We start from the raw sequence: 12171 nt of genomic DNA on the forward strand, positions 1-12171 counted from the left end.
GGGGTTTTTTCATTTTCTTTTTTTTACGATTGGTCACATTGTCATTCCAATTCGAATATCTTAACACAATACTTATACTAATCGCAAAGATATTTGAAATGTCGGTTATACGGTGAATCAATGAAGAAATTCGAATAAACTTTTTCAATTGTTTGTTTCTTTTCTTCAAGAAATATAATATAATTAAGTTATTCTAAAATCTAAGTATTTTTAACAATTCTTTTCACAGGTATTTATTAATACAATATGTTATTAATGCATTATATTATGTTTCTCTAGTATACATTAATTTTGAAGTTTCGTGCACGATTTGTTTTTATTTTAGGAAATTAACAATATACAAGCAAAGAATTATTATTTAAACATGGCCTTGATTTTTCAAAATCTTAAATTACCTTCAAACATTCCTTCAGAATACATCGAAAATGCACAAAATACGATGTATAAAATGCAAGAACATATCGATGGCCGTGGTTCAAAGTGGGTATAGAAAAATATACTTCAAAATTTGTTATTACAAAGTATTAAATATGATCAAACAATTTCGTGATTTTATTTTATCCATTTTGCAGATATCAATGGAGCTTGAATGATTTTGAAATAGGGGCTCCTCTTGGACGTGGAAAGTTTGGTCGAGTATATCTTGCTAGAGAAAAGAATACTCGTTACATGATTGCATTAAAAACTCTTTATAAGGTAGAATTAATAAAAGGTCGTGTTGAGAAACAAGTTATGCGTGAAATAGAGATACAATCGCATTTACGGTGAATTAATATTAATTAATTTAGCACGTTTAGTTTTCTCTTTTAAATGACGTGTTTAAACATTTCCCTTTCTTTTTTTTCTTACAGGCATCCACACATTCTCCAATTATTAACTTTTTTTCATGACCACAAACGAATTTACTTAGTATTAGAGTTTGCTGCGAGAGGAGAACTTTATAAAGAATTAAAACGTCAACCTGGAGAAAGATTTAACGAGCATCTGTAAATATTTTGAATAATTTCACTTTTTAACTTGCGATTATGACATGGATTATTTTGTATTTTACTTTATAGTTCGGCCAAGTATACGTATCAAGTAGCTGACGCTTTGGAATATTGTCATAAAAATAATGTAATCCATAGAGATATTAAACCAGAAAATTTATTGCTCACATTTAATGGCGATGTCAAATTGGCAGATTTTGGATGGTCAGTTCATGCGCCTTCGTCAAAGTTAGTTTCAAATATATTTTATTTTTACTTACTAATTTTAAATATGTTCATTATTAAATGTATTATTTTAGACGGAATACATTATGCGGGACATTGGATTATTTACCCCCAGAAATGGTAACTGGACAAACATATGATGTATATGTTGATCATTGGTGCCTTGGAATACTCTGCTATGAATTTCTAGTAGGGAGACCGCCATTTCTTAGCGATTCTCAACAAGAAACATATGTGAAAATAAAAAATTTAAATATCCAATGGCCGGAACAAATTAAACCCGGTGCCAAAGATCTTATTTCAAAGGTAACATTTAACTTTAAGTGCTAGGGAGAAGAGAATTATATTTGAATTTATAATTTCAGTTAATCAAAAGAAAAGGTTCTGAAAGAATATCATTAGCAGCTGTAAAGCAACATTTCTGGATACAAGAACATAAGAATGATGCAAAATGATCTACATACACATGATTACGTAAAAACGTCATATTTAACGTTGCCTCGTGGCTCAATTGATATTCGTTTGTTATGTTTCATTTTGCTCAAATGTATAACTATTTTGATACATACGACCAATCTGTATATATATATATATTAGCAAATTAAGGATAATACAAAATTATGCCTAAAAAGTTTTAATAATATAAGAGTAATTAGATGCAAATATAAATTCTAATTCAAGGAACGTGTATATTATATCATACATGGTCCTCTTGCATAAAATCATAACATTTTTATTGTGTCATACAATTTGATTAATTATTTTATTTTTCCTATTGATTTTTTCTCTTTTTATGATACATATATGGGCACGCGATGCAGAAATTAGATAATAGTCTTTTATGGCCAATCTAAATTGATGCCTGTAACATCCAATGCAACAATATCTACTTCGGTATTCAAAAGATCGCACAAACTTGGTTTTGTTCGTCCAAAATCTCCATGAACGAATTCTTTGACATAAGTACCAGCTTGTGCTCTTACATCCAATACAAAAAACATATTATCGGTATCGGTGGGTGCATTTGGTAAATTTAATAATTCTTGTGGTTTAGCCCATCGAGCGCGCATATCGTATATGTAACGTACACGGGGAGTCAATGGACGTCTATGCAAAACTCGAATCGGTGTTTTTTGAATTATTTCGACGTTTTTTAACTCGTTTAACAATTCAATGTTTGATTTGTCTTGCGGTGCGTTGCGACATACGCAAAGCGCTCGATAAAATTTTGTTTTAACATTTTCACCTTCTTTTAACTTTTTTAAATCGTCCCTAAAAATAAAACAAATTAAATTACTAAAGAATTATACTTCAAATAAATTTGTCACGTTTATTAACTCTTACCTTGTTAGTAATTTCAAATTAGTTGTTATCTTAACTTGCGTAGAACTATCGTTGATGATAGTTACTAAGCTTGATAAAAGTTCAGTACTTATCTTCGTAATTCGAGGATTTATTAATTCAATTGCAAATGGTCTACCGGAATGTATGTTTCTTACATCAACATCTTCTCTTCCAGAAGATTGAAATTTGATTGCTATAACAGATATATATATATATATATACATATACAATACATTATTTATTGATGAGCATAATCATACATTTACATTTGTTTTGTTTTAAATTAAATTATTAAATTACATTCAGCTTTGACAGCTTTAACAATGGGTTCGCATATTATGTCTTGCACAGATGTTTCCATTTTCTTTTCACCGTCTATGAACCAGGGCGTTTGACAAAGTTGTCGAGAAAGCTTATTATAGCGTCCTAATATAAATGAACAATACAAATACATATAAAATGCTAAATTTCTTATTATTTCTTATAGAAAATTATTAACAATTATCACACCTCCTATAAAAATACTACTGTGAGAGCACAGGACTTTTTCAATATTTATAAAAGAATCTGGTTGCGTGGGTGGAAATAGGTAATACTTTTGAAACATTTCATCAGTTATACTAATCATCACAGATTCTATGTTTTTTCTACTACATTTATTGTTACCATACTTTCTTTTCCTGTTCATTCTTTCTTGTTTAGAACATTCGTCATAATTATTTCCCAATTGATCTAATCTGAAAGAACAACGAAAATATTTGTGTAGATTACGTTTTTTAAATAATAATACAAGATATAACGTACAATGTATAACATTCATTTTCATCATTTACGTATAAAAAAAAAATTTCTAGCAAAAATGGAGACGGCGTTGTTAAATCAGGACGTTTTCCAATGATATCTTCCAATTTAGGAAGAGCAATCCATTTCCATATGTCTTTGACATTAAGTGTTTTATATTTAAGGGTACTATATTCATCTTTAGTTAGATTTAACTTTTTGGCAACATATATATGCAACGATCTTTCTCTGAGAAACAGAGATATAGGTACGGTTAAAGCGCAAGTAAACGTTGAACAATCATAATTTTCATTTTGTACTTTTTGTTTAATCTGAAAACAATATTTACCTTCCATTATACATTTACATATACAGACGCATATTTAAAATATACTACTTAACATTTCCAATACTTTCATTCGCAATGGAAAAAGAATAAATGGTAAATATTTACCCTTGACTTACTCTTTTTATTACACTTTCTTCTATTTTAGATTGAAGGATACCTAAGCAAGCAATACAAGGAAGATCTGTTTCCTTGACGCATACTTGTTTCTCTTCTGAAGATTGTATCTAGTAAATCAAACGTAATAAATAGCATATAAAGTTATTAATCTATGAAATAAGAAATAAACAACATACAAGGTTTTTCAATTCGTCCAGATCTTGATAATATTTGGGATTGTTGCATCCGGTGAAACGTAAACAACATCTTAAACAACATTTTTCTAACCTCAATACGTGAAAGATCTTCTTTCCTTCTTCCGTTAGAGTAGAACTCATTAGTAATTTGAATAAAGTCTGTTTCAATATTAAATGTGTTATAACAATGTTTTCGTTAGATTTTTAATCATTACTTTATAAATAACATCCTCGTGTCTTCATATAGGGAAATTCGGGGTCAAGAGTTTTAAGTTCTGACCAATAGCAACTTTCGAAATGTCGATTCTAAATAAGATAGAAGAATATCGATAAGAGTCGATTCGATATAAAATGGAAGAATATCGATAAAAGTCGATTCGAAATAAGATAGAAGAATATCGATAGTTTGTTACTTCATTCTGGTTCCAACCATCCGAGTAGATCGTTACGTTTGGTAAGCGAACGGATATCTTTACGTTCATTGCATAAGTGTCATTTGATAATATACTACTTTTTCATAAATATCTTCTTTCATTTAATTCAATTTCCTTTTTTTTTTTTGATCGTCATCATGATCGGATTTAATTGCAATTGTAAGAGTATATTTGAACGATCAATTAGCATCATGTCGAATAAGATTTTCTGGCGTACCGGTAATTTTCAATACGAAAATAAGAAATCCTTGTGTTATTTATTTTTATCGTGTCGTGATTTATTTGTAGTGTCTAGATATTTAAAAAAAAGGCAAGATGTCGACTAGTCTCTATCATTGATACATCTATATATGCACTTAAGTGGGTCCTCTTAGCGTTGACCTTGTCAAGGTTAAAAGTTATTCAAAGGCGTGTATTTTCTGACAAAGTAACATCCCGAGCATAGTAATTTAATTCTTTAATATCATCGTTTATCAAAACTGTAAATATTTCCTTCAATATACCTTTGGAGAGAGATTATATTAATAGAAATACTAGAAGCTCGCGCATATAGATAAACTTTTAATTGATATATTATTGGTGGTAGTTGTAATCATGTCACGTTATTTATAGATTTTCATCCGTGAACTGCGATATAATCAACAATATGGCAATTAAGAGTATCAAGGCTCGTCAGATTTATGACTCTCGTGGCAATCCAACCGTAGAGGTAAGAATGCATTTTATTTGAAGAAAATTCTAATATTTATTTTCTCATGAAATTCACAGGATGTTATAATGTTATCGGTTAATTTTCAGGTTGACCTAGTCACAGAATGTGGTCTTTTCCGGGCTGCTGTACCATCCGGTGCCTCAACGGGAATTCACGAAGCTCTGGAGCTTCGAGACAATGATAAATCGAAATATCATGGAAAATCCGTATTCAAAGCTGTGGATAACATTAACTCTATTATTGCTCCTGAATTATTGAAGGTATATAAGCCTTGTTGACAACGATTTCGATATGTATATACGTGTATATGGAACGACAACGATACGAATATTTTTCTAGGCCAACTTGGAAATTACTCAACAAACCGAAATTGACAATTTCCTTATTAAATTAGACGGTACTCCTAACAAATCTAAACTTGGTGCCAATGCAATTTTAGGCGTTTCACTGGCTGTCTGTAAAGCAGGAGCTGCTAAGAAAGGGATTCCACTATACAAGTACGTCGCTGAAGATCATATATATGTGATACAGGATGTTAGAATCAGTAGTCGATGGTATTATTTGTATTCTTGAATTGTAGGTATATCGCAGAATTGGCTGGAAACAATGATATCATTTTACCAGTTCCTGCTTTCAATGTAATCAATGGTGGATCCCATGCTGGCAATAAATTGGCCATGCAAGAATTCATGATCTTACCGACCGGTGCTTCCAGCTTCACCGAAGCTATGAAAATGGGCAGCGAGGTATATCACCACCTCAAAGCAGGAATTAAAAAGAAGTTTGGCTTGGATGCTACAGCTGTCGGCGACGAGGGTGGTTTTGCTCCAAACATTTTGGAAAACAAAGAAGCTTTGAATTTGATCATGGATGCCATTAAAGTAAGAATTAGAAATACTTTGGTGGAATTATTTGTTAAATATTTTTCTTATTCGATAATCAATCGATATAACGATTATTCGTAAACCCGTAGACGGCCGGATATGAAGGAAAAATAAAGATTGGTATGGACGTGGCTGCGTCCGAATTCTACACAAACGGAAAGTACGATTTAGATTTCAAGAACGAAAAGTCCGACCCTAACGCGTATTTGAAGCCGGAAGAACTTCAAAACTTATATTTGGATTTCGTGAAAAATTATCCGATCGTATCGATCGAAGATCCATTCGATCAAGATGCTTGGGAATCATGGGCATCCTTGACAGCTGCTACCCCAATTCAGATTGTGGGAGACGATCTTACTGTGACAAACCCAACTAGGTAAGCGAGAAGCGAAGAAAACTATTTCGAATCTTATATTTCACATATACGTCTTATTTCATATTCTAGAATCAAGACAGCGATCGAGAAGAAGGCTTGCAATTGCCTTTTGTTAAAAGTCAACCAAATTGGTTCGGTTACCGAATCGATCGCTGCTCACAAATATGGTAAAGAAAATGGATGGGGCACTATGGTGTCTCATCGTTCAGGAGAAACTGAAGATACGTTCATCGCTGACTTGGTTGTTGGCCTGTCGACTGGTCAAATTAAAACTGGAGCACCATGTCGTTCCGAACGTTTAGCCAAGTACAATCAAATCCTTCGTATAGAGGAAGAACTTGGATCAGCTGCCAAATTCGCCGGAGAAAAATTCCGTAATCCACACGCTTAAAAAGGAAACTGTATACTATGCGGTCATATTACAAAGTTCATTTGTTAAGTACCTTAAAGTGATCAATTTACGTAATAACGATGTATTCACGTTACGTATTATTAGAAACAGCTTCATTGCGTAGATCAAAAGTATTCTACTATTTTTTGTTGGTTTTTTTCTTTTTTAAAGTGTCATTTATCGTACAAAAATAATACATCTAATGCGACAATTATATTTATAACTATGACATATTGTTCACAAGATAGGTGTATACAGGGTTTATCTGATGCGAAACGAAGTTTCATTAAACGGAATAGAAAGTTGTTATATATATTTATCTTCTAGAAGAAGTAAACATTGTTATTCAACATATCTGTGCAAATGGATCGACAAATAAAAGTGAAGTCTGTAAAATAAGTATCGTTCTGTACAATGAGTTTAATGTTTATCAAACATTGTATTATATTTTTAACATCATTATATATTTCAATGGTATCTTTATACAACTTACGTTACTAATAACAATTATCAAAAATACGAATTATTCTCAAAAGGAGATAAATTCGATATTGGTATAAATTAACAAACGCATTTATTTACACACGACCTGCGAGACAGCGGACAATAATTAAGAATGCCTCGCGATAATTCCATTATTTTGTCTTTGTTCTTTCGATCTGGTAATCCACAGTAAATTACTTTGCTGAAAAAAAATGTGGCGAACAATAACTTACGATGCGTTTTTATTTCGAGTAAGCTATGTATTCTTTGTTTTTACCTGAAAGTAATCTTCGATTTCTTCCAACGTACGATTTTTTGTCTCTGGCAGTGCAATGTAGACAAAAATTGCCTCTAATAACGCAAATATGCCGAAAATAGCAAAGGCACCGGTTATACCTACCGCATTATTTATCTACAATTCAATATAATAGAACATTATCTTGAATACGGGCATATCTATGCAAATTATTGAAAAGTAGTCAAAAGTATAAATACCATTGGGAAAAATTTCGTTGCGAGGAATAATAAAAAGTTGAAAATAAAAAAATTGAAACCACCGGCGATACCTCGAGCCTTTTGCGGTAACAATTCGCCGATCATCAAGCCCGGGAGCGTGAACAAACCTACGGTATTGGTGCCAACGTAAGCGAACAAACATATACCAAGAACGTATGCCTGAAATATAAAATGCGTTAATTTGACATCTATGCAAAATATATCCAATCGGAGAAGAAAATAAAACGGCTTACATCCATATCGGATTCTTCTTCCTTTATCATAGTATATGCCACGAGTATGAGCGAAGCAAGACTCGTACCTATCGCTGAAAAAATACCAAGACTACGTCTGCCAATTTTAAGAAGTAAGATGCAAGCTAGCAGACAGAAAAAGAATCTTGTCAATGCCGTTATTATGGCGGCTACATAACTGTCCATATTTTTGCCACCTGTACGACGATAGGAAAATGACCAAACGAAAATACAAATGTAATTGAAAAATGTTTTTCTCGAAGGTATATATGTTATATATGTTAGGGGCAATGTATGAGAAACATGATCGAAATATACATTGACCGTAACATATATAAAGTTCGAGATAACGCTATACGCAACTCACCGATGTCTCGAACGAGATCGACCGCGTAAAAGACTATTACGTAGGTCCCGCTACTTAATTGCAAAGCGTTGAAGATGTTTATGATGAACAAGGGCTTAAGCACGTTAGGGCTAACGATAGTGGACAACGTCGAGGATACTCGTTGACCAAATGACGTTGTTAATGACTTCTGTCCAGCATCGTGCTTCGCTCTGACTTCCAATATAGATATTTCCGTGTTCATCTGGAAGCACGAAGCGTCAGCGTATTATCTCTAATGAAACGATATGAAATGAATGGATGCCAGTTGTACCTGTTTTGTATCGCCTCCTCTCAACCACAACAAAGCGCTTTTCGCTTTTTCGATCTTTCCTTGTCTAATCAACCAAGCGGGGCTTTCCGGTACGAAAAAAAATGAGGTAAAGGCAAGAATGGGTAAAACGGTGCCGCAAAAAGCAACGACGTTCCATTCGAAGGATGCTCCGAAAGCGTAAATCAAAAGTATCCCGAAACTGTAGGCTGCAAAAGCGCTCCCAAATAAAATTCCACGAAGTCCTGGATCGGCGGTCTCTCCTACGAGTACCTATTGACACGATTTTTCAACGTTATCTACCGAAATATTTTACAGCAGAAAAGTGTAATAATGTTTTTTACCTGACTCGGTACAGCCATAAATCCGACTGCGAAACCGGAGATGATACGGCCGACGAGTAAAGTGGGAATGTTTTCGGCGAAACCCATTACGATCCAGCCGAGGCAAAGTGGTATAGAGGATAATTGCAAGCATCCTCGTCTCCCTAATGCGTCTAGAAATGGACCCGAGAGAAGCGATCCTATCGGAGTTGCCAAACTATGGACCGATGCTATGGACAATTTTTATTTATTTATTTTTATTTCTTCCTTTATTATAAAAGACCAATTTTCGTATCAATTGAAACGCATCGAGCTCGCTTTAATGGATTCTAATCGTTAGATAGACGAAACATTAAAACAAACATTTGACCATTTATGGAGCCGTATAGAACCACGGAAAATACAAAGGGTACAACGTTCAATTCCTTTCTTATCCGCAGTGTCCCAATTTTCTCGCAAGGAATGCAATCCGTTTGCCCATCTATCGTAATACTTTTAGTCGCGAAAAGACACTTTTCCGAAGATCTAATTTAATGAAATTCAAGAAACAATCGAACCATATTATATTCGTTTGCTTTGATTTTTCGAGAGTCCTCCAAATAAGATCGAATATTAAAGAAGGAAAATAATTAGATTGGATTTCGAGGTGTAATAATCGTTACGAGTAGTTTCCGGCGATCCAACAAAGGGAATGATCGATTATTCCCGTGAAAAAGCAACTATTAGCGAGTGTACCAATGAATCCTACGTAGCTTTACACAAACATAACATTTAGGAAGAACGATTGATTACTTGCCTATCCACGATCCGAGCTCGCGATCCACGTACATGCTTGTATTCTTCGCGGATAATTGTGGCAAAAGTACAGCGCTGTAACCGATGGGCATCCCAGCACCGGCTGCCAATAATAAAACTGCGCCAGCTACCAAGCACTGCAATAATAATAAGGAAACCCTCCAAATCGCACTCCAAATTTCCTACGAATGTCCATTTACCTGGGCAAAAATTGCTTTCCGATTCGACGAGTATCGATTTATGACATTTTCCACCTCGTACAGACCGTCCAAGTTCGTATTGCTGTTGTTATTTTCGATATCTTCGATGACATCCTTAGTTTTGACAACCTTTGTGTACTTGGTCGAGTTGTACCGCAACATGGATTGGTTTTCCTCGCTGCGAATCGAACGATCTCACTTAAAATAGAAACTCATTTCATTTGCATCTCCATCTCGTATAATAATTACCTTGTATCGTGCACCATGGTGATTAAGAGAAATATTGAATCTTCCTTTCGATCTATTTAACTTATTAGAGGTTCCTTCGAATTTCGCCGTGATTCATTCTATTCGTTATCGATGTTGAAACATTTTGAATTTCTTTTCGTTGTCGTTCCATTCGCGATCGGTCGATGATTACGCTTATTTCCGCTTTAGGAATCCACCGTTATGTAATGAACGTAAATAATGACTGGGAAAGTAAAAGAGTAATTTTGTCTGTTGACTGTCTTATCTAACAGCGATTTCTCTTATGTCCGCGATGTGTCGCTTTAATGACAAAAATCCGTAAAGGTATGACAATCCGATTAAGCAAAGTGCACGATCTTATCCCGATGAGCATAAAAACAATTTATGATTAGATAAGAAATTTGATGAATTTTCTTCAATAGATTCCTTGTCTCGTACTTCCACCCGTACATTCATCCAAGTATCAAAGCTTCTTTTCTACGTTTCTTCGAACGAATAAATCAATCGATTTAAATCACGCGCGGCCCGTATATGTATATATTTATTTCTTTTGTTGCTAGAGAACAACAAAATTGAGAGAACATATAACTGAGAATTGCCGATTTTTCTATTGATTGATGCTCGTCGACGCGATATCGGGAATCACAACGGTAAATCTCTTTCGTATATCGATAAGTTCGATTAGAAAGAAGATAAAGTAGCCGAAGATAATGAAAAAAAAGCGACGTCCGTTAGAATTAGGTTTGCTTTAACTCGCGAGACTCCTGGATGGGAACTGTGAGTGAAACATTTGTCGTGCGCCCTCTTATAAACCGTTCACTTTGATTAAGGTCCCTTTCTCGAACGATTCTCCTGTCTCGTTTACACTCACACACGCATCAATCGCCGAGTAATCGCGATGAAACATCTTAGCTCGTTGACCTTTCTTGATCAAAATCTTACAAATACTCTTGAAATCTTCCTAGTTGTACTCGATATTTTACACGCTATTACGTATATTTAACAAACAATGCTTTAGTTTCATTTATATATGTACGTATGACGTTGCCTCTGTTATAATACGAGCACGGTATAATTTACGACCGTAAAGCATACATAATTATTACTCGGACCTTGTTCTATCTTTCCCTCTCTCTCTCTCTCTCTCTCTCTCTCTCCCATTCGCACATTCGCAAACCTAGTACTCGTATAAATTCGATAATAATCTCGCAATGATTTCGCAATAGTTTAGCAATGGTTTCGCCATGGTTTCGCAATAATAATATACCTTTTATACCTCTTTTGATTTGAACGTTCTCGTCCTTGATTTGTTTGTCAGGGTTGCGTCAGGGGCATTTCCGAGATGATAGCCATTGATTCAACGTAGCTATCAAGAATCACGGTGACCACGACTGCTGGACCGGTTGGTCCATTAGAGAGACCTTGACCCGATATTCGGATAACTAGACGACAAGGATGACGGCTCAACTTGACCGATTACATCTGACTGGGGATTGTTCTTACGGACAACGCTAGCTAGCTATTATTTGTTGAATTTTTCTTCTTTTTTTTCTTTTTTGGATATTCCCTGTGTATTGCGTATCCTATCTCATTAGACGATCCAACGATACGAATAAAAGTTTCTCGATATACGTTTTCTTTCAACGCGTTGTTTGCTGCTGCATCGATTTTCGCGCAAAGAGACATCGCGCAAGTTGTTTCTCGGAACAGAGAAAGAGAAAGAGAAATCCATGGAATATCCTCCTGGTCGTTTGACGTTTCTCTCGGTTCGTTTGGAAAAACAAAAGGTTTGATCAAAACCGCCTGGCCAACCGGAAGGTTGCAACACGAGAGTTGTGCATTCAAACCGTCGACGCAAAACTATACTTTATAGTGTGTACTTCGAGGAGAAGACTTTTACAATCCAGTTATTATTTTTTATCGGGTTCACCTGCCAATA

At 34.5% G+C, this 12171-nt stretch overlaps 4 protein-coding genes across 5 annotated transcripts; 2 read left to right on the top strand and 2 right to left on the bottom strand.

The window, feature by feature from the left end:
* The first annotated feature begins 59 nt into the window (after nucleotides 1–59).
* LOC106791989 (aurora kinase B) lies at nucleotides 60–1885 on the top strand. The gene is made up of 7 exons (XM_014758072.1): nucleotides 60–229; nucleotides 326–480; nucleotides 573–764; nucleotides 852–986; nucleotides 1059–1217; nucleotides 1289–1520; nucleotides 1580–1885. The coding sequence occupies exons 2-7, from the start codon at nucleotides 365–367 to the stop codon at nucleotides 1667–1669; spliced, it is 924 nt and encodes a 307-aa protein (XP_014613558.1). The 5' UTR covers nucleotides 60–229; nucleotides 326–364; the 3' UTR covers nucleotides 1670–1885.
* LOC106791987 (putative tRNA pseudouridine synthase Pus10) lies at nucleotides 1880–4282 on the bottom strand. Its single transcript, XM_014758067.1, has 7 exons — nucleotides 3981–4282; nucleotides 3804–3911; nucleotides 3363–3670; nucleotides 3069–3295; nucleotides 2859–2984; nucleotides 2559–2751; nucleotides 1880–2486 (listed from the first exon to the last, which is right to left on the bottom strand). Exons 1-7 carry the CDS (start codon nucleotides 4119–4121, stop codon nucleotides 2054–2056), a joined length of 1536 nt encoding a protein of 511 aa, XP_014613553.1. The 5' UTR covers nucleotides 4122–4282; the 3' UTR covers nucleotides 1880–2053.
* Nucleotides 4283–4348: 66 nt separating this feature from the next.
* LOC106791988 (enolase) lies at nucleotides 4349–7179 on the top strand. 2 transcript variants are annotated; one of them, XM_014758068.1, is made up of 7 exons: nucleotides 4349–4434; nucleotides 5027–5123; nucleotides 5213–5386; nucleotides 5466–5623; nucleotides 5707–6007; nucleotides 6100–6386; nucleotides 6456–7177. In XM_014758068.1, exons 2-7 carry the CDS (start codon nucleotides 5061–5063, stop codon nucleotides 6775–6777), a joined length of 1305 nt encoding a protein of 434 aa, XP_014613554.1. In that variant the 5' UTR covers nucleotides 4349–4434; nucleotides 5027–5060; the 3' UTR covers nucleotides 6778–7177. The 2 variants fall into 2 exon arrangements, with proteins under 2 accessions (XP_014613554.1, XP_014613555.1); XM_014758069.1 differs by lacking the exon at nucleotides 4349–4434 and adding an exon at nucleotides 4827–4895 and having other exon boundaries at nucleotides 6456–7179.
* Nucleotides 7180–7224: 45 nt separating this feature from the next.
* On the bottom strand, nucleotides 7225–11075 carry LOC106791986 (facilitated trehalose transporter Tret1-2 homolog). The gene is made up of 10 exons (XM_014758066.1): nucleotides 10233–11075; nucleotides 9984–10161; nucleotides 9785–9920; nucleotides 9010–9218; nucleotides 8669–8938; nucleotides 8377–8599; nucleotides 8010–8206; nucleotides 7756–7935; nucleotides 7538–7672; nucleotides 7225–7462 (listed from the first exon to the last, which is right to left on the bottom strand). The coding sequence occupies exons 1-10, from the start codon at nucleotides 10247–10249 to the stop codon at nucleotides 7388–7390; spliced, it is 1620 nt and encodes a 539-aa protein (XP_014613552.1). The 5' UTR covers nucleotides 10250–11075; the 3' UTR covers nucleotides 7225–7387.
* Between the last annotated feature and the right edge of the window lie 1096 nt (nucleotides 11076–12171).

Source organism: Polistes canadensis, unplaced genomic scaffold (assembly GCF_001313835.1).
Source record: "Polistes canadensis isolate GaletaPanama2010 unplaced genomic scaffold, ASM131383v1 scaffold_363, whole genome shotgun sequence".
NCBI lineage: Eukaryota > Metazoa > Arthropoda > Insecta > Hymenoptera > Vespidae > Polistes > Polistes canadensis.